This window comes from Neolamprologus multifasciatus, chromosome 13 (assembly GCF_963576455.1).
Source record: "Neolamprologus multifasciatus chromosome 13, fNeoMul1.2, whole genome shotgun sequence".
In the NCBI taxonomy this organism is placed as follows: Eukaryota; Metazoa; Chordata; class Actinopteri; order Cichliformes; family Cichlidae; genus Neolamprologus; species Neolamprologus multifasciatus.
This window is the reverse complement of record NC_140451.1, coordinates 33,311,169-33,333,608: the sequence shown is the minus strand read 5'-3', so window position 1 is coordinate 33,333,608 and position 22,440 is coordinate 33,311,169. Positions and strand designations below refer to the sequence as shown.

The 22,440-nt window shown below is 46.4% G+C and overlaps 1 protein-coding gene and 1 long non-coding RNA gene across 3 annotated transcripts in view; one reads left to right on the top strand and one right to left on the bottom strand.

Moving 5' to 3' along the window:
* LOC146505875 (spectrin beta chain, non-erythrocytic 1) overlaps positions 1–11,634 on the bottom strand; it is a 66,939-nt gene extending 55,305 nt beyond the window's left edge. For both annotated transcript variants that reach the window (XM_085183281.1, XM_085183282.1), the window contains exon 1: positions 11,487–11,634. In XM_085183281.1, coding sequence (XP_085039407.1) covers positions 11,487–11,634 — 148 coding nt within the window. The remainder of the gene's footprint in view (positions 1–11,486) is intronic.
* A 1,689-nt stretch (positions 11,635–13,323) lies between these two features.
* On the top strand, positions 13,324–21,798 carry LOC146505874 (uncharacterized). Its single transcript, XR_014877678.1, has 2 exons — positions 13,324–17,892; positions 17,995–21,798. It is a non-coding gene; the product is annotated as an uncharacterized LOC146505874 (long non-coding RNA).
* Positions 21,799–22,440: the final 642 nt, after the last annotated feature.

Sequence of the window (22,440 nt, the reverse complement as noted above, 5' to 3'; positions counted from 1 at the left end):
TTTCCACTTTGGAGCTTATCTCCTCACTAGAAATCAGGTACAGCTTATCTCATGTCGGACACAGATCAAAAGATAAGTGCAGCGGTGAATACCAGCGTTTTACAACCACACACGTCCTTCAGGTGGACTTTGAAAAGCTGCACAAACATCTACAGGTCGTGTGTCCAAACCAGGCTCAGACCATCCACCTGCAGCTGCTTCATCCATCAATACAGTAATACATTCAATAAAAACTTCTCAATTATTATTATTAATTATTTAAGGAAACCACATCACTGTGTGTGTGTGTGTGTGTGTGTGTGTGTTAGAGGGGAAAGACGGATACAAAGACGGAGGAAACAGGGTGGAGTGTGTGTTACTCCGAGCTCATCACTCACATGCAGACATTCAAACATCCTGAGAAACCCTCAGAGCTAATATTAGAGAACACTGTGGAGATGTTCTTCCTGTCCGAGTCCGGCCTGCACTTCCTGTTTGCTCCCACCGTCCATCAGTGCGTGCACGGACACACACAGTCATGTTTTCATATCTCTGTGGGGACATCTACTTGACATAATGCTTTCTCCAGCCCCTAATCCTAACGATAACCTGACTGTAACCCTGAAACTAAAATTTGAGTCTGAAAAATGCCTCAAATCTTGTGGGAACCCGGTGCCCACAAAGATATGTAAACACACACACACACACACACACACAGGTTAGGAAAAGGCGGAGGCTGCAGAGCTCGACTTCCTGCGTTACCAACTCGACACACAGGCAACATCGAGGAGATGAAAGGTCAAAGGTCACAGCACTGAGACAATACATGGAACAAATATTCACGTGACCCTGAAATAACTGCGAGCTCCACGGAGACGGGAGCGCGGCTCATCTTTGTTATCCTCCAACGATCTGAAGGACAAAAACAAGCCCGAAGTGAAATCGAACTGCAGAGCCAGCCTTTGTTCTCCTCATTAAAGCTCCGCCCACAGGCAGGTACGCCGTTACACCTTTGTAAGATAAAACGAGAGCAGAGGTCACGCAGACAATGAGGCACAGAGTTCAACCGGGGAAGACTTCCTGTAAGACGGCGCCCTCGGTGACGACTCTAAATCACACTGATTATTATTTATCAGAGTTTTCACTGACTCACATCCTGTTTTAAAGACTTTACATGATCATTATTTGATGTTTGGGGTCGTGCACTGGCCGCCAGCGGTTCCCACAGCCGTCTGCTGTCGCCCTCAGCTTCAGTCAGTGAAGTTTGCGAGTTCATCAAGTGAAATGAGCGTGTCAGGAAACCCCCGAGGGCGTTTCTGAGTAACAGCGAGGAGGGTCGGCGCGACGGCCGACATCTTAGCCAATCCTATTTTACAGCCCCCATAAACATTTTCACAATAAGCACATTCATATCTCAGCGCAGAGCCGCACAGATACGTTACGCAAGGCAATTAATCTCATTTTAATTTGTCTGATAGTTTATTTCCAGTCATAAAAGAGAGATGATCATTTAATGCTCGTCACTACAAAGTCTCATGTTGTTAATCAAGAGTAAGATCTATGATGAGGAAATAAAAGCTTCTGATCAAGGATCGTTAGCGGCGTTCTGCCTCATCGTCTGTGCCATCAAGTTTTTATGGCTTTAAAAAAATAAATCAATAAATAAAGTGGTGTTGATGAACGTCAAGACAAGCTCTTCCTTACTTCCTGTTCCAGTGGCGGCTCTTCATAGTTCTTAATAGCGAGTAATCCCTGGGAGCTTAAAGCTGCTCTGAACACTCAGTAATCCTGTTTTTTTCCCCTACTTGGATCTGTGTGACGTCATAAGGAGGAGGACGTCCCTAATATGGTCATATCAGGTAACGAAGCTCCACCCATCAGATGTTCAAATTAAGGGGCAGCCAATCAGAAGAAAGCCATGTTTAGAGGGAGAATTTAAAACTGCTGGGGCTGCAGCGAGACACAGGTGGATTATTTTGAACTGTTAGTCATAGAAAGCTACTCTAGGAGAGTCTATGGAGTCAAAATAAGCAGAAAAAGGTCCAAGTTGAGATTATTGACCAAAACAATCACAATAATGACTTTAGCCTTTTTTTAAATGCATCATCAAGCCTCATCCTGCACTATTATTTATCTATAATCGGATTAAAAACATCAGTGAAACTTCTTATTTCTGAGGAGCTGATGTTTGGAAGCTCAAAGCGATCAGTTGTAGTTACACACTGATGCTGCTTTAACTTCACAACCAATCACAGGGGAGGAGACCGGATACTTAAAGTGAATACCAAAGACCCGCTTCGTCCACGCTCTGCTGCTCGCTGCACCGACCGTGACCGAAAAGCCTCTGAAACAAGCCGAACATCAACATCTGAATTCATCCGAGCCAGCAAAGCGGTGACGGTCAGAGAACCTGCTGGCTGAGCTTCGCTAATGAGGCAGGCCAGATAACAGACCGTCAGATAAAAATAACCGCATCCTCCTCTGGCGTCCGCACGGTAACCGTCACCTTTACACACCGTGACAGGCTCACGTTACAGAGGCTGGATGTGAAGCACGGCCGAGCTCGCTTTGCTCATGTGCAAAGGAGGGGCGTCGGCGCTACTTTTTCTATAAAAACATTCCTTCGCAGATTAAGGGCTGGCCTCAGATTACTTATGTACATTTTAACGAGCACACGGTAGCACTCAAAGGTTTCATCCCAGGAATAAAAGTTCCTTTACAGACTTAAAGGGTTTGAGGGGGAAATAATGAGCTACACAGTTTAACCATGATTATAGTGAGAAAAGGCCAATTAACAACCAAACAGAGAGAATATTACCAGTCCTAAACTATGATATAAAGTAACCTCGAGTCTACATGTGAAGGCAGGAAGAGTCTTTTGTCCCATTCAAGAACATTTTTTCCAGGAGATCAAAGCCACTGGAGAACATGTTTACTCGACAATGACGAGGATCAGACCTCAGAGGGTTAAAGAAACTGCGAGGAAACCTGAGGTGTCTGCACAGTTTCCTTCACAATCAAAGGGCACTTGGAACTAGAGGACAGGAAGGACCTAAAGACACAACAGAAAAGAAAGGAAAACAAGTTCCTGAGAGGACACAGCTTCGTGACAGCGGCTGAAAGGAAAACCTGGAATGTTGAATTCCTTCATAAACCTGCTGCTCTGCGTTTCCACTGTGGTAAAATGATATTCATACATATTTATGCTAACATTGAAGTTAGTGCTCATGTTCCAAAACCTGCAGTTCCTCTAACGTCCAGCAGAGGCAGCAGTGAGGCTTTACAGCAGAAATAAACATGTTTACAACCTGATGCACAAACGGTTTATCTCTCTAGATCATTCCTGCCTTCATAACACCTGAAAACTTTGTTACAGAATGAAAGATAAGAGTAACAAAAACAGGGACGAGCTGAATAACTGTGTCGCTACACGCAGACGATACAGGTTTATATACTGGAGCAGAGGGAGGCTAACAGTTTATCCGAGGTTATTTCCAGAGTCAGAGAGAGAAAGAACTACAGACTGTTTTTCTAACTCACCCCTTTAATTTGTATTAAAGTTTGCATTATTGGGGGCGTGGCTACTTTGACTGACAGGCGGATGGTGACACAGGCAGCTGTAGCTGCTAGCTGTCTGCTAGCTTCACTGCAGCTAGTTGGAGTCCCTGAACTGGACCACTGGAGCGCGTCTGCGCTGGTGGAGCACTCGAACTATTCTAATGACATCATCCGACCAATAATCTGGCTGCTGTGAGGTCACTGTGCTAACAGACCATCCAGGAAGTCTGAGCTCCAGGTTTGGGGAAATTCTGGGATTTTATTAAGATGCTACAAAGCAGTAATTCACAGTCCACCGCCCCCTCCAAGACAAGGGAATCAGGCAGCAGGCTAAAATTTGATTACATGCTAAACCTTTCATTTTCTATATTTCTGTTGAATTGTAATGAAAATTATTGCTTTGTGTTAATGAACTCATTTCTGAGTGTACACTGAGGCTTCAAAATGCGTCGCAGTGGCTACGTCCATCTTTAATTTTAGTTTGAGAGTTACAAAACAAGCTCAAACCTCTGAACTGTCGCGTCTAATAGACACCAAACTGATGATAAAATCCGTCACCATCCACCATCAAACACAGCGATTTGCTAAAAACAAACTGGGAACTGTTTCGGCTGTCGCGAAGCAGCCATCAGTGCAGAGGTCAGAGGTCAGGTCGCAGCAAACAGACAACAGATGGACCAAACGTTGCTGCAGCTGACGGCAGGAGAGCGAGCCGCTCTCTATGTTGTTAATCTGTAGATAACAGCACGCTCTGTCCTTCCCACAAGCCAAGCGTCACGCTGCGTTCCGCTCAGTCATCCGGCTTCCTCGTGGCCAGGGCCCTCGGGACGACTCCGCCGTCGAACCAAACGCCCCATTCATACAGGCTCCTCGCACTGGAGGCCTCGGGGAAAACGCCGGGACTTTTCACTGAGGACGAGCCGCTGCTGAAGCCTCTCCCTGCTCTTCCTCAAACTGAGAGCCGGCTCACAGTCTAAACTTGTGTTGCTGCCGTGGCGAATGTCACACGGACACGCCGCCTCGCCCTCCCGACCACACAGACACATTCCTGTGAGGTCAGAACATCAGCAACGTTTTACACCATCATAAAATGTGCATGAAACGTATTTCTCTGACAGATTCAATCCTTTGGATCCACATAAATGATTTTACTCACATTTTCTGCCCAAGAAATCGATCCAAACGGTTCATGTGCACCGACGAACATGAATATGAGAAATAAGAAATCTGTATTTCATGGCATTAGAAACCATTTAGAGCTCCGACAAAACAAACTACGAGCTTGTTAAGTGTTTTAATCAGAGGTGGACGGTAGGTAACGTTAAAAAGATTCACGGTAAAGCCAAAAGTCTTCATGGATCAGCCTGCAGCTCGAAAATCACTGAATCATATCTGTTATTAACCTCTGTCTCTCTTCCACAGCATGTCTTTATCCTGTCTTCCTTCTCTCACCCCAACCAATCACAGCAGATGGCCCCGCCCCTCCCTGAGCCTGGTTCTGCTGGAGGTTTCTTCCTGTTAAAAGGGAGTTTTTCCTTCCCACTGTCGCCAAAGTGCTGCTCATAGGGGGTCATATGATTGTTGGGCTTTTCTCTGTATCTATGAAGCGCCTTGAGGCGGCTGTTGTTGTGATTTGGCGCTATATAAATAAAACTGAACTGAACCTTGTTCTGGATGATGCTGATTTATGGTTTTAAGCCCAGGAAGTTCGCTGTGCTCCGTGTTACAGCTGGCGAAGAGTAGCTATGGTAACAAACAGTTCCTCTGTGATTCCCATAAAGTGTGAGAGTTTTACAGTATTTAATCAGCGTCACAGTAAACTGATGTGATGAACGGTGAGAGCAGACACAAGAAAGCTGCTGAAGTCGTGACTTCTCCCCTCAGTTTAAATGTTAAAGACCCAAACACAACAGTGCCCAACCCGGGCACCTACTGCTCTGTTACAGCCCGAGCTAGGCCCGATGTGTGGCTTAAATGAAGGTGGACCTTCAGCAGATGCAAACAGGAAGTCCTTCATGATTAATTTAAGAGTGTGAAACAAAGTCGTACTAAAAAGGGAAAAAGACAAGGGGGGGGGGCTGTGCAGCGTATCGATACAGATGATCTTAAACATGAACGAAGGGAAAATCCAGACAGAAAACACGAAAGTTTAGTTTCACTTTGAAACCACACACGTTAAAAAAAAAAAAAAAAAAAAAGACACACCAACATTCCCAGCATTCCTGCATCCAGCCCCCTGAACAGGAAGAGAGCGTGTGTGTGTGTGTGTGTGTGTGTGTGTGTGTGTGTGCCTCTGTGGGGTACCCGGACTGCTCCTGGTTCTCATTACTGGGGGTCTGGGTGAGTCTCTGCCACTTTAAAGCTTCTCGTGTGAAACTTTCCCATAAACAGCTCCAACAGTAAACTCAGATCATAATCAGCAGTTTAACCTTCAGTCAGGCTTTAAATCAGGAGAGCAACAGGTAACGTCACAGAACCAGGATGGTAAATGGTAAATGGTCTGCATTTGTATAGCGCTTTTCTAGTCCTTAAGGACCCCAAAGCGCTTCACACTACATTCAGTCATTCACCCATTCACACACTGGCGATGGCAGCTACATTGTAGCCACAGCCACCCTGGGGCGCACTGACAGAGGCGAGGCTGCCGGACACAGGCGCCACCGGGCCCTCTGACCACCACCAGTAGGCAAAAATATGGGGTTAGTATCTTGTCCAAGGATATTTGGCATGCAGCCAGGAGGCAGCCTGGGATCGAACCACCGACCTTCTGATTAGTGGCTGAACTGCTCTGCCACCTGAACTACAGCCACCCCTCAGGATCACCCCTCAGAGGATCAGCTCTGACAGGTCAGATGGAGATGATCCCCTGTGGAGACCCTGACAGGGAACAGCAGCAGCAGCCTGCGGGCAGAGCGTTTAATAACTCATCTGTTTGAACTGGACTGAAGCACGTGCTAGTGAACGTCTGAGAGCGCCACCAACCATTTGTCTCCTGCTGCATGAAGGAACACGCCTCGGTCACCAACAACCTAAAGGTCACAGCTCTCTGCTGTTTGTGGAGCGACAGGCTGCTGCAGAGGGAGCAGACGCTGTTTGTGGGACTGTTAACAGGGAGGAGCCTCAGCAGCGTGACATCACAGTTCAGCCACATATCAGAAATCATACGATCGTCAATGCTGAACATTACACTGATCCATGTGAGCCTGAAGAACGACCACACACACACACAGTCTCCTTCTGTTCATTGTAAGCAGATCTGCCCGCGTTTCCATGGTGACTGGTGGTTTTGTGTTTCCCAGGATATCATATGGAGGCGTAACACAGTTGGCCCCACACACACACACACACACACACACACACTCTGAGGTTCCAGCTTCAGCTTTCAGGTGAACTGTTGAAGGTTTAATTGGCTGAAGTCATGTTTTATTAGAACTACAACGACCAATCATCTCACAGCGCCGACTGCAGTTTCAGTCTGATTAATCTCACACACACACACACACACACACACACCTGTTGTTATTTGTGCTGCACAAACACAAACTTCAGTTTCTGTGCTAAATATTTCCTCACTTGTCTTCCTTCCCTTGACTCCTTGCTTCGATCCCTACTTCACTTTTATTCCTGTATGATTTCATGTCCCTCCTTCCTTCCTTCCTACTCTATCCTCTGTTCCTACTTTACTTTACTTCATTTCCTTTCTTCATCACGACCCCGCTCTCTTTCTCTCCTTCACGTTACCTTGGATTTCGCTTCCTACCTTCATAACCTTTCTGTTTGCTCTCCCATTTCCTTCTGTCCTTCCCTCATTAATCCTCCATGTGGAGAATGAAGATCAGTTACTGAAACCACAAAAACTACGACTGCTGCCACACACACACACACACAGTCGTGTTTTCATATCTCTGTGGGGACATTGACATAATGCTTTCCTAGCCCCTAATCCTAACGATAGCCTAACTGTGACCCTGACACTTAAACCACATTTTGAGTCTAAAAAATGTCTTCAAACCCATGAAGAGCAGCATTTTGGCCCCCACGAGTAAAGTAAACAATTTTCAGCCCCCACAAAGATATGTAAACATGACACACACACACACACGCCTGCTGAGCTCAGCATGAAGAGGAAGAGGCTGCAGAGGAAGGAGGAGCCGAGTGCATGTGACAGACCATCATCTTCCTCTGCCAACAGATCACATGGGATCATCTTCATCACAGAGGTCTCACTGAGCAGACTGAAGACTGTGTGCTGCTAAAACTTCACTGTTCAAAGATTAAATGTAAAGAACTGAAGGATTTCTACATTTTTGCCATACAGTCTCATTTCCTTTCCTTCTCCCTCTTTCCTTCCTTTCTACCTCTGGTTCCTCCCTTTCTCGCCTACCTCTTCTTCATCACCTCTCTTTATCCAGGCACACATGAGACAAGGCCGGCCCCGCCCTCACAGACCATCGTCTTCCTCTCTGCAGTGGTACTACAGCTCGTTCGTGGACTCTCACAGGGCAGCTTTGCATGATTCACAGCTCAAACTAATCCTTCTTTACCTGACCCCAGGCCTGACTGCAGCTGCTCAGGTCGTCCTCTGAAACCAGCTGTTTTAGCTCCTCCCCCTTTCAGGCTGCACTTGTATTCTGATTTAAGAACTTTATGATCTGCTTTTGTTTTATCTGAGCATAACAAGCCCGATGGAATTTTTATTGACCATTTAAACACACACACACACTCTCTCTCTCTCCTGCATATTTAACACTGGTGTGAATTATTTAGTGCTGTGGGATGCTCCTGCAGCAGTCGGCCTTCAGAGTAAAACAGCTTCAGTTACTGTGACACATTTACAATCAGCCCTGAGCCGCGGCCGGTTTAACCACAGTCCACTCCATGAAACAGACACATTTAAACTCACAGGACTCAAAAAGTCCTCATCTGTGCACAAAACATTCATTTCGCTTCCTATTTATTTAGAAGCATCTAAACATTTACCGTCCAGACCAGCCGCCGAGCAGAGGCGGGCAGAGCGACACAAACCTCTGACATCGTTCCAGCTGATTTATGGGAATGTTGGATTTTAAAAATCCCCAAATATCAGAATAACCCTGAGTCAGGCCTCTTTCTACAATCAGATGATGGGATTTCCCCCAAAGACCAGCTTCATACCTCACAGAGTAGGGGTGAAACGATAGATATACCATAGAAATGATATAAATTTAACCAACGATAGAGATTTTGACTATATCGCTCTATCGCGATAGCGCATGTTGATGATGTCATCAAGCTGCGCCTGTTTTGGTCGAAAGCATCGCAGCGGCTACAACCATTATCATCTGCAAAATATGCCAACAGTCATAGCAAAGAGATGAAGCACTTTTGAAATATGGGGAAAGCCAAAAACTGCGCTTCCTCCACTTCTGTAACATTGATTCATTAATGTTGAATTCTCTCGCAGCTGCTCTGTTCCCATGTTGTTGCAGTATATTAATAACTAACCTCGTATTGTGGATGAATAATCTCAGTTGTTCTCCTGACTGAAGTTTGGCCCGTTTACAGCATCCTGCTATGATTGCATTTGTCCCTGACCACCAGAATCCCTCACGTTCACTTTTATCGAGTGGAAAAAAGTTAGCGTTCATCCTCCAGCTTCACTGTGCTAATGTTATGCTAACATAGCTGTGTCGCTAGCAATCACGTAGCACAACATTATATACCAGCTAGCCCAACTTCAGTAACCCTGCAAACGCCACTGCTGTTTAGTTTTCTGTCTTCATTTATGTTGGAAGTGATAGCAGAGCTGTACGTTTTAATTAGTTTCAAAAATCTCTCTATCAGAACATGCTATATCATGTTTAGGTAACTAGCGAGCTAACTTCCTGCTAACTTCTAACTAAAATTTAAAATTTAATAAATTCTGTTTTCATGGATGTTAAACTTAATTGTTACACCTGGTAAAGCAGCAACGCTGATGATTTTATTAAAGATGAAAGAATTTAGACCGTTTTTAACTCTGTGTTCGTTTGACTTTGGGACCTTGGACCCAGACTACTCCGCGAAGCTCCTCACTACGGCATAGTGATGCACGAATTATGAACGAATCGTTCAATACTCGAGAATCACTTTGACTCATGAATCATGATTCACAAACCCAACTCACTGACATCCCTGTTGCTGTTAGCAGCAATGTATCTAGCTTATAATTAAAATTGTGGAGAAAAACACAACATCCAGTATCGTAACAAAAAAATTAAAAATTCTGCTCTGAACTGGAAGAAAAAACCCTGAGTAGAAGCTCACATCAAGAAAATAGCTCCTCGGTTCACAGTAGCATCGCTCTGCTAACATGCTAACATGCTAACAGCACATTTGAGCTACTCACCCCTCCCTCCTGGCTCACAGCTTCTTCTTTTTGGTTGGCAACCAATGTTAAGGCGCATTAGCGCCCCCTGGCTCACAACTCAGTGGACATTTAGATGAGAAAATATATATTTAACACATTTAAGGAAAATACTAATAAAAAATAAAATAAAATAAAATAAATAAATGTTTATTAAGCAATTTTGATAGAAAATTGCTTAATTTTAGAAATATTTTTGCTCTTTTTTGCTCTATAAAATAGTTGTTTTCTTTTAGAATTATTCATCTTAGCAGTAGGATTTACATGAAAAGAGAAACAAATTAAGTTTAAGTAAAAATGTAAATTTTTTGCACTCTGGTTAACTGACTCAGTGAATCAAATGACTCAAAAAATCCAATTCACTTTGGTGAGTGACTCATTAAAACTCGATTCAGTAAAAAGAATCAAATTTACCATCACTACTGCAGCAGCCGTAATGCTCTGACAATCCATCAAGCAGTGCGGCTTACCAAAGTTGTACTAAAACATTTTAACAGATTTCTGCAGCCAAAATTGGATTGAGGTCAGTAAGCACAACCAGAATTCATACATAAGGCACACTCTCGATTTTTGAGAAAATTAAAGGATTTTAAGTCCTTATAGTGTGGAAAACACGTTATACAGAAGAAAAGAATATGTCGCGATATATATCGTTACCGCACATGCTTCAAATTATATTGTGATATGAATTTTAGGCCATATGGCCCAGCCCTATCACAGAGAACGTCTTTTTGGTCATTTCGGGCTCAGTTTGGAAACTTTTGTGGTTCAGACGTCATGAACTCACATTTGGCTGATTTAAGGTGGAGCTGTGGCTGAACTCTGGCGACCAGAGTCGACACAAGTCAACAGGCACAAAAGTGGCCTAAAGAAAACTGAAATATGGTTGAATTTAAACCATTACTGAAGCTTCTCCGACTTTATGCTAATAATTACACCGAACTATGTCTTCAGTCACTGAAAACAACATGAAGTCATCAGCCTGCGAGCTGGAGTCACGGTGGGGGGGTGGGGGGGCAGATTATTTGGTTATCGTGTGTTCGTGACATTTGGCTCCAGCTCCGCCCGGATGCTTTGCTCGCCTCGTGAAGCTGCAGGCCGGCGTTCACCGAGCGTCAAACCAGGAACCTAAAACTGTAAACTGCTCCACATCAGACGGCACGAGCCAGAAAAATAGAAACAGCAGTAAAACCCAATCTGGAGGTTCCACTTCCAGCCTCCATCACGTGGTGGAGACCTGAGCCTGCACATGTGAGATACAGGAAACGTTTGTGCAGACGTCTGCCTCACTGCAACATGAAAGCTGCATTTTAGCCACTCAGGGGGCTGGCTTACAGCGCCCTCTGCTGCACCTCCAGCTGAACTGCAGCCGCTTCAGAGAGCTCGCTGAGGAGGACTCAGGTGTTTCTGTGCTGGACCCACAAACAGTGCGGCGACTCCGCGCTTCAGATCCAGACTGATCCGCCGCTCTGAAGCGTCCCAGGTTTGATCTCTAATGGTTTTATAAAAGTGGCAGGTGTGACATCATCATCATCAGCTGTCAGGGATGTGAACGGCGTCCTACCTGCCAGGGCTTTGATTCGCGAGCGCTCGAAGAGGCGTGCCGAGCTGTTCTCGTTGTCCCAGTCGTCGGCGTCCCAGCGGTTGTTGACGCCATCGTTGTACTGCTGCTGGATCTCCATGTGGTCGTACTCCGCCGCTACCGACGTCATCTTGACCTCCCCGTGGCTCCACCTCCGCCTCCCCCGCTGGCTTCGAGTCCGTTCACCTGCTGCCTGCCGCTGATCACGCCGGACGCTCGCACACGCTCAGACCGGCTCTGGCTGGCAGGCCGAGATCACTTTAGGAAACCTGCGGGAGGGAAAACGGAGAGAACGAGGTGAGAAACAGCTGACGGCTGATTGGACAAACATTTATGATTATCACAAACGAGGTCAGACGAGGCCACGCCTCTTCCCCTCGCCCCGATGACCACAGAAGATCAAAACTGCAGAAGGTGGCGGATAAACGAACAGGACGGGGTGCGCAGCACACGCCGTTGTACGCTCATATGTCAAAATGCGCTCAGTGTTTGTGGGCGTGCACGCTCGGGACAAAACGTAGACGCTATGGTAGAGTCTGGCAGGACGTGACCCGTCTGTGGGGCGTGCACTTATCGATCAGAGCGCGGCGTCTGCAGAGGAAACCAACGCCGGCGTTTTGTGTTCGTGCATATGTGAGAAACACTGAGCTGTGATTAAAGCAGCACAGACACTGAGGGAGGCGGTCACATGACTGTGCCTTCTGCTCCATGATTGGCTGAAGACCACCCAGCCTCCCTTTGAACAGAACAGTTTCTAAGCTAGAAGAAGGGCGCCTCCTCCTGGTCACAACGCGTTACTACAACATCTGAGAAGCAAACACACAGTGAACGCATCAGAGCCGTGAGGCGTTCAGGGACCAGCTCCAACAGTCTCACTAACACTAATCTTTAGTTTAAAGGTTGTGAACGATTTCATTCATGAGCCGATCGCTCCCGTCAGTGAAGTCTACAGACAGGAAGTCTGTGCGTCAATGAAACATGTGATCTACCTGTGCAGGTAAACACAGGAGCGACTCAGGCGGTCCTGCAGCCATCAGCATGACTCTGAGATGGCGTTTAACTGACCACGACCTCAGCGGTTCACCCACAGCAGGGAAACCTCAGACCTGAGCCGTCAGTCACATCTGTCTCCAGAGGTGCGCCATGTGACCAGCTGCTGGACACCGAGAGCTTCAGCACGTAATAAATGAATGAATGAGTTACAGCTGAGCCACCGTCTGAACCGTGAGCATGTCAGAGGTCAGAGGTCAGCCCAGGTTTCATAACAAACAGAAATCTGGTGGAAACAAACAGACGTGTGACTCAATGCTTTTAATGTGAGCGAAACAGGAAAGTTTGAGATGCAAACTGTGATTTTTAACTTTATTATTTTCACTTTAATCTTTGACAAAATATATTAAAATTGAAATAAACTTATAAGTAACATCTTAAATAAAAATTTGACAGACGTCAGCTGTCTGCTCTCTGATTGGCTGCTCTCCCCTCCGTCCTCCTCACACTGCGGTCAATTCAAACGTCTCTACTCTGCATCACACTACAGGTCCCCTCTGGCTCCGCCTACTGAAGACCAACTCAACCAATGAAATTATTCTGAGTCTGTTTTCCCTGCAGAGAGTGTGTGTGTGTGTGTGTGTGTGTGTGTGTGTGTGTGTGTGTGTGTGTGTGTGTGTGTGTGTGTGTGTGTGTGTGGCCACCCACTTACAGCTCAACAACCAGTCAGGCTGGAGCTGCTTGTGTTGCTACGCTAAAAATACGCCACAACTGGGACCCTGTGTGTGTGCGTGTGTGTGCATGAGTGTGTGTGCGTGTGCATGAGTGAAGCTAACAATGTGCACTCAGACAGAAGCAATAACACACACACACACACACACACACACGGAGTCATGACAACAGTTTTTAGTAAGTGTGTCACTGCAGGGCAGCAGAGCTGAGCTGAGCTGCAGGATGAAACTGAAGCTGCTGGTTTCATAATCTGTAACAATCATCACTGCGATCATTAATCCGCAGACACTCGAATGCATCACGTGTTGGCGGTTAGGCTTCGGGGACGCGGCTGGATCGTTGGCGCAGGAAGCGTCCATCCTGGCGGCCGCAGCGATGGACGTGCTGCACGTGAAATGTGTTCGTTTGCTGTGCAGTTGGATGAGTTTAAAAAGTCTCCGTCCGGGCAGGTGACCACACACCTGACGAAGAGCGAGGTTTGGCTGCACGCAGATGATGGCGACTACGTTCCTGCTGCAGCGGAAGGTCAAAGTTCAGGGGCTGAGGAAGGCAAAGCTGCGAGTGAGGACGCCGGGAATCGGGCCAGCGCGGGAAACTGAAGGTCTGCTGCAGGTCAGCATGTGAAAGCTGCCAGCAGCAGAAAGAACGAGCCGAACCTTCTCAGGAGGATATTTATACCCCGGAGAGAGGACGACCCCGGCTGGGAACAGGAAGTACAGAAATAGAGACGACGGGGCGGAAAAAGTCAGACTTTTTACACTTTTAAGAATTTTGTGTTGCAGCTTTTCCTCATTAAATCTGATGTGAGGATGTTAAAAAGTGAGGTCAGCCCTGCTGGAGCCTACGTTTCCCATCATGCACCTTCACATGGATCCAGCACGTGTGCCTCATTTCTGAGCATCTTTTCTCTCCATCTCTCGCCCACGTCCTCCTCCCACCTCTCTCACTCTCCCAGCATCCTTCACTACAATTACCTCCTGTTGAAGCTCGCCGCGGCTTCCTTTCTGATGAAAGCCGTCAAGTGCAGCCCCGCCTCCGCCCACACCTCTGCCACACTGTGACTGTAGGGCTTTGGTTTTAACCTGCAGACATCTGTAATCCTACACAGGATGTGATTGTGCTTTCAGCTCAGGAGACGTCGGCCACACGTGTGAACGAGGAAGATTAAAAATGTAAAAATTATCTGAGAGTTTACGGACGAGCAAAGACTAAAAACTCAAAGAATCGAATTAAAATCAGCTGAAACTGTAAAACTGAGAGGACGACAAACCGCCACCCGTGTGTTTACCTCATACACCACCCCTGTGTCCTGTGACACAGGTGGATGAGCACTGATCTGAGGTCAGAGCGAGCGCGGCTCGACTCGGAGTCGAGAAATAAACTCCTCCCTCCTCTTCACACGTTTCTGTTCCTGAAGCAGCAACAAGCAAACATCCTCTCCACCTGCTCCACCCGAGAAGCTGCTGCTGCAGTAACAACAACAAAATGTGATGAAAGCTGAGAAACCTCCAGTAACGAAAACACACTAACACGTCCAAGTCCTTCGCTTTGCTTTCACGCCGTTTAACCACGCTGAGAATCACTCACCGACTCACTGATGTTGAGCGCAGTAAGACGCCGTCACGTCTCGTACACGGGCGCGTCTCAGCTTTCCTGAGGCCGGTCAGAGGGAACATTAACGCTGCAGCGTTTCCTTTCAAAATAAAGGCACGACCTGCTGCTCTGAGCGGACGACTGAATGTTATTTACGACGCTCTATTCTGCACCGAAAGACGGGCGAAAACACACGTCGCCATGGTTACGCTGCCCCAGCATGCAGCGCGTGGGAGCCCACTCGTCACGGTGGCGACAGCGGCACAAAGACTCTCGGCCGGAGCTTCGGGAGGAGGAACGACCACGCTGCCAGCGGAGCTAAATCACAGACGGCGGCGACAGGATCAAAGACCCCGCCCCGTCTGTGGGAACGAATCAAAGTTCAGGGTTAGGAGTGGAAGTGGACCGGAGGCTTCGTCAGATCTGCTGTGGACACGAGAGAGAAACCACAGGTCATGTGGTTCGATCAGCTGATTGATTGTTGATGAATCAAACGCTTCGTTGGCGTCTCGTCAGCGCACGCCTGCTGTTACCTGATGAAGCTGAGATCAGATGGAAAAACAGACGACTCTCGTTTCGTTGTATTTTTAGCTCTATTCAAACATCAACAGTTCACCATGGCAACGCAAACCGGCAGAATCTCACTCTGCATTCAGACTCCTACGCAGGACGAGCTGCCGCCACGGCGCTCGCCCCGACCACGAACAGACGCAAACCGACCGACGGCGGACACCAGACTGGAGCCACACGGAGAGCAAAGAGTTTTCCAGTCGTGTCGGATCGCCACAGACTTCCTGCACGTCCGCGGCACCAGAGCCAAACCTGAGCTGAGCAAGGTCACAAAGAAAACACACAGCAACAGGTGTGTGTGTGTGTGTGTGTGTGTGTGTGTGTGAGAGAGATTATCTGGGACATGCACGAGGAGGTGATCCATCACTCTCCTCTCTGCAGTCTTATGTAGGCCACACTGAGCCATGTGGGGCAGCAGCTCTCCGACCCGACACCACCGAGGTCCAAGCAGAGCAGCGGCAGGAAGTCAGAGACACCGATTGGACGGAAGCTCGCGCTTGGAATCAGGGACGGCGCCATTTTGGCTCCAGGTTTGAACGATTGCGCTCAGCTCTGTTCAGGTTCTGTTTCACTTGTGATTTTATAAAAGGTGCAAAGAAAACACGACGAGCTCGACAGCACCGTGTGAACATCCACAGCTCAGAGCGGTGCTGGAGACGCTGTGAGACGTTCGTCTTACAGACGTCCAGCTGACTCCAGGTGTTCACGTCAGACACATAACCTCTCTCTGATTGGACGGTCTCCGCTTTGGCTAGTGTTGGTCAAGTTACTTGAAAAAAGTAATCAGTAACTAATTCATGATTACTTCCCCAAAAGTAATCCCGTTACTTTACTGATTACTTATTTTCAAAAGTAATTAATTACTTAGTTACTTTTTAAAACCACGATTTACAACCTGAATAGGTGATAAAGTGATAGATCTTTCAGCCCAATTCGACTTTTTCTACATAATCATCATACAAAATGTAATCAAATGGAAAAGTCTCTTTTTAAAACTTGTTTTATTAGTTTTAATCTTTTAACTTTATGCATCAAGCAAAAATTTAATTATCTGCAACATTCTCTGACTGGAAGAAATTAGTTTAACATTTAAACCTATTTTCTGCACATTCCAGCTCATAAAATAAAATATTTTGTGTGTTTACACTCAGTCTTTCAAATAGATGCAAGTAAAACACAGCAGAAAATAAATAAAGTCAAAGACTAGCGGTCCTGTTGCTCTATTTTCACCTGTAAAGCAGGAGTGGGGTAGGCGGAGGGTTACCCTGGTGCAGGTGTGCAGCGGTCAGTGGAAGAATCCGCGAGTTTCTCTGTGAGTTTCCCATTACGTCGTAGCTACTCGGTGCTTGTTTGGAAGTTTAGGGGTTTTTTCGCTGTAAAAAGAAGTTTTCTTCCCACGCACAACGGACACTAATGTTTTTGTCACTTTTTATGGAATCAAACTCAAAGTAAGGTCAGTACTTCCACGCTTTAAACGCTGCACGCTCATACTCTCTCTGCACTCGATATATGATCCATTGTTGATCTGCACACAGCTGTTGTCACGAACGTCGCACTCGCTTACGTCACTGTCATGAGACATTCTCGCAAAAAATCACGGTTTTAGTAACGCAGTAACGCAGCGTTCCTACGGGAAAGTAACGGTAATCTAATTACTGTTTTTGCAATAGTAATCCCTTACTTTACTCATTACTTGAAAAAAGTAATCGGATTACAGTAACTGCACAAGTAACTGTGGCCCATCTCTGCTTTGGCTAATATAAAATTAGTTGTTGCATCTGAACATGAACTTCATGTTTTCTCACAGATCGAAGACGTTTGTTTTCTTGTAAACCTCCGCTCGATCGGAGGCGTCGCCCCCTGCTGCTCAGTACAAAGAATGCACGTGTCAGGTAAAACCAAAAACACTACATAAATCCTCAGACTAACTCGAGCCTGACTGATCAGTGGAGCTTCGATTAATGAGGAAACCGTCCTGAATCTAATTAGCGACTCTGAGCCGGAGCCAGTAATTAGATTTTTGTTAGATTTGAGATAAAATGTCCTCGTAACGATTGAATCATCGCAAAGAGACGCACACACAGATCAGGGCGGATGGATACATCACGCTGTCAGAGAGGATCCGAGGACTGGTGAGTTTAGACGTCAGTGTTGGGTTTAACTAAACCAGCGTCTGCTTTTGAGCCCAGGCGTCCCTGAGCTGCTTTCATGTCTCCTGCAGGAAGAAGTTGGTGAAGGTCTCAGGACGGCTCTGACAGTTTGTGATGTACACTGTAATCCGGTTATCTCATCCTGAGCAGACAAAGACCCTGAAGTCACACATAATTGGCGTGCACGAGAAATCACGCAGCACTAAAGGTCAGCAAAACCAGTCAGAGGAAGCCAGTGTGCTCCGTCTACTGAGGACAAGAAACGCTTCAATGTGCAGAAGACTGAACGTTTCGATCTGGAACGAGGAGCTTTTGGACCGTTTGATCGGAGCAGTTTTCAGACGTGAGATGGAGTGGCGTGCGTCCTCTGCGCCGAGAACCCGAGCACAGCCGAACGTGCGATTGTGTCCCAGCGTCAGCGTTCAGATAAGAAACAAACAGGGACACACGAACAGCGTCTGTGGGAGAAACAAACACGGCATCGAGCGCCGCGTCCTGGCTCTTCCTGTTTATTTGTGACGTCCAATCAGAATGCTCCCGTGGAAGTGTCGCCTCAGAGAAAGCGGAGTTTAAGCTGGTCGTGCCTGAGGGAGCTGATTGGAGGACGCGCAGCACAAATATGACAGGACACAGAGCATCTCCGCTAATTAGGTTATCTGAGCCGTTAATAGAGTTAGAGGTTGCCATAGTTACGGCGACTAATCAATGGGGCGCAGACAGCCCTGCTCACAGTGATGGATTCAAATGCAGGGAAGAAAATTCAGATTTGATCTGCTCTGTAAATGAGCTCGAGCTCAAACAGCGGCCCGTCTACGCCGCCGCTCCTCGGATTAAACAACGACTTTACACATTTAACACACACACCCCAATCCTCCAATCACAGGTCCAGAATCAGCCGTTTCTGAAGCTGAACAGAAACATTTTGTCTGCAGCTTTGATCTAAAATCAGTCTGATGTCCAGACTTTTGGTGCAACGACAGAAAAACAGCAAGCTTCAACCGCGGGACGCGTCAGGACGAGCGGACCGTCACGAACACGAGGAGTGTACAGACCGGCTCCTCCCACAAAGAGCTGATCCATCCAGGCTAACGCATGCGGACGACGGAGCGTGTGCATGCAGCAAAGCAGGAAGGACTTCAAGATCCAACTGCAATTTATTGTTTCTAATTCAAATTTTAGTCATTTATTAACGTTTTACCTGCTACAGGACCTCCATCGGTCACGTTTCTCAAAGTGAACGACAGCATCAGCATCCTACTTTATTTCAAACATCAGCAGCTCCAGCTGTGCAGAGTGACGCCGGTGTGGAAGCTGAGTTATTAATAACGGCCACCAGGGGGCGACACTTGAGGCTGCAACAAGCACTCTGGTCGTGTAGCAGCGACCCTCTGACCTGATGCATGGACTCACACGTGACCCACGCACCTTTTTGTAAACGTTTGTTATTCAGAGCGTCAGAAAGGAGGCTCGACCAGAAGATCCTGACAACAACAACAACAACAAGTCCCAGCACGTCAATAAGAGAGAGGACGACTAAACTCCAGCCTGAATCCTGCAGCCAGGACGGTCTTTTCCGTTCAGTCTATTCCAGGATTATTTTTGTGTAGGATTTAAATTTTCTGCACTGTAGCAACGTCGTGGCATCAAATATCTGCGGTTAGTTTAAGCAGTGAACTTGCTAGTTTAAGACAAATACATGATAACAGAGGATTATTTTGACCTGAGAGTCCTGCAGAGGACAAACAGCAACGCCAAGCCTGGACACACACAGCTCGCTCATCACACACACATACAGACAAATCAATCAGCAGGGATCAATAATGACTCAGACAGAAAGGTCTGCCCCAGAACCACGTCGCCAGGGTTACATAAATTAAAGCACCTCTTTCAAAATAAAAGCTTTTCTAACCAAACGTTAATGCAGCAGTTTCGCCTGCGACGGTGCCGTCGGTGACTTCAAGCTACGAGGAGTGGAAGTAATATTTTCATGGTAAAGATGCAGATCTTTTAGCAGAGGTTTGCTGTTTGTCACACTCTTTAAATCCATCACAAGAATCACTAATGAATGCAATAAACATCCTAAAGACTCAAATACCGCAGAACTACAGACTTCCTGGGCCCTGCAGAGCTTTCCCAGGAATCCTCACACCGTCAGCATAGACGTCCTTCAGGTGGGCTGAAGGTAGGTGGCAAAAAAGTGAACACTGTGCATTTAGTGGACTTTAAAAATTGACCTTTAAACTGAGGTTTGTGTGTTTTTAGACTGTGATGCTCTTAGAAAAGCTGGCAGACAAGCAGACGCCCCCAAATTGATCAGCCTTGAGTTTTGAGGCAGGGGCGGAGCTCCAAGGTGGGGGCGGAGCTCCATCCATCAGGACTGAAGCTGATCTCCAGCATAAGCTATGAAACAGAAAACTGGTGAACACTAAAAACCTGATTCTGACTTCAAACTTCTGATTGGTCTTCAGCAAAACCACAGAAACACATTTAAAAAAGAAAATGTCTAAAACCTGAATCTGCACAGCTGACGAAGCCTTGAGCTATGACGGGATTTCACTCTCAGACTGAAACTGGATGAGCCAAAACCATTCAGTCAGCTTCCGGGGCCCCTTTGCTCTGTCATGTGAGCGCACACACACACACACACACACACAAAGGGAATAAAGGGCTGAAAGCACAGGAATGTGTCAGCAGTCAGAGGAGATGAGATCACGAGAGAGAGCTGTGTGGGAGAATGAGAGAGGGCGAGTGAGCACATGAGTGAATGTGACAGAGAGAGAGAGAGAGTAGGAAGGAAACACTGAGACCCCGTTTTCCACCCGTTTAAAGATCCTGCATCTGGATCTCTTATCAGGAAAAGTCACGAGAGCCGATGGACGCGTTCCTGCGATGACGATCAAACTGAAGCAGCTGTAAACACAATTACCCACAATGCACGTCCACATACTGATCATGTGTTAATAGCAGGTGGTTCGATATAAGAGCAGTGACTCAGATCAGCACCAACATTCAGCTTCTTTTGATGGTCGACATCATTTTCCATCTGGTCACATGTCACAAGGGCCAATCAGCAGCGGCCGCGGGGAGAGACATTTGAAATGTGTCTTTTGTGTCTTCTTCGTTGGTGTTCAGTCCTCCATGATATGTTGTGAATTCATTACTTGAGAAGCAGCAGAGGTTATCATCGTAGCGTTTCATATTTTGGTCTCAGTAACTTAAATGAGTGTTTTTTGTGTTTGAGCGGCGCTGGCGTCCTTCCAGCTGACGTTTGTGTTCCTCTTTGTGTTTCTGTCACTTTGATTTTCTCTGGACGCGCTTCAGTCGTCTCTGCCCGTTTGTTCTCCGTGAGAACCAATCGTCTGCAGCTTCACACCGACCTCGGCTAAACACAGCTAAAAAACAGTCCAATCAGAAAGCCGGAGCCAACCTAGCCGAGGTCCCCTCGCCACCCAGCCAGACGACGCGGCCGCTCGCCATCAATAAGTCATGCGGTCACATTTGCTCACTCGAGCGAGTTGTTTTGTTCAGAGCAGAGATTCAAGTGAGACAAAGAGAGCAGAGAGAGCAGGAATTTCAGAAAGCAAGTCCAAATTCAGTAAAATAAAAGGACAGAGTAGAGACACACCGATAGAACTTCATTAAAATAATAAAAAACGTATTAGTGAGCTCCAGAATCAGACCGGAAGTGTGACCAAGGCAAAAATGAGCGTCACCGTAGACCTGTGTGCTCTTAATCTAAAAAAAATGTTTTAACGTTCATTAGTAAAAATTCCAAAAATAACATTTAACAGTCGAACCACCAGGGGGCGCCATTCTGACACCGTCCTGCTACAAAGAAGTTTCCTGGAGGTCAGACGTTAATTTTTCCTTTGATTAAAATTAAGATTTGACTAAACAGATATTTAAGACTCAGTTTTATTAATTTTACAAATCCTGTTACACCAGCCTTCATGTTTAAATGTGTGTAAACAGTGTTGCTAGGCAACTCAGCATGCTGCCATTGTGGGGTCCAAATGACGTCCACATCACATCTGGGTATAAATGATCATTATTTGTATTTCCCCTTTTATTCTTACCCCAAAAATTAATCAAATGATTAAAAAAATATTTTAGGAAAAGTCAGAAGTTTAATTTAACAGAATTATGTGATTTATAAAAAATGAGCCTCTTCAAACACACAGACTGTAGGTAAAAGATGGAGGGAGCCACGCTGACGTCAACCCCTCGTTAGCTACGCCCACTTCCTGTGACATCATCAAGGACAGAAAAAAAATGTTCAGGAGTCTGAAGGTTTTTTGGTGTTATTGGGGACGACTGTGACTTTCCAGGATTCTTACACTGATGAACATTTTCCTCTCAGGAGTCGCCCCCTGCTGGATATCAAAGACAATGCAGGTGTAAGAAGCTCCAAATATTTCCAGACAATAAGGTTGTTTTCACATCTTTGTCTTTAACGCCAACACTATGGAAGAGTAAAAACACGAGAGCGCGTTGTGGATTTTAAACAGGATGCTCTGCAGGAGAGGAGACGTGATGGGGCAGACGTAGGAACATCTGGAAAGATCTAGGATTCCCACGGTGATCAGAAGACAAAGAGATAAGAAGCACGTCTGAGGGACATCCTTCACTTGGATTCATGGTTTCTGCTTTTAATCTCGGCTGCACAGGTCAACATGTTTATAGTGTTTGTGTACTTTTTACACTTAAAGGGAAATGAGGGGTCATGTCTATACACTCAGGTTAATTTGCAGATGTTTTACTGAAACCAACACAAGGTGCTCGCTGTCTTAGAGGCGGTCTCTCACAGCAGCTGGACTCAGAAAGCCTTCAAAGGTCTCACATTGGTTTCCTTACATGAAACAAGCTGACAGGCTTCAGCTCATCCACTAAACTGGTTAAAG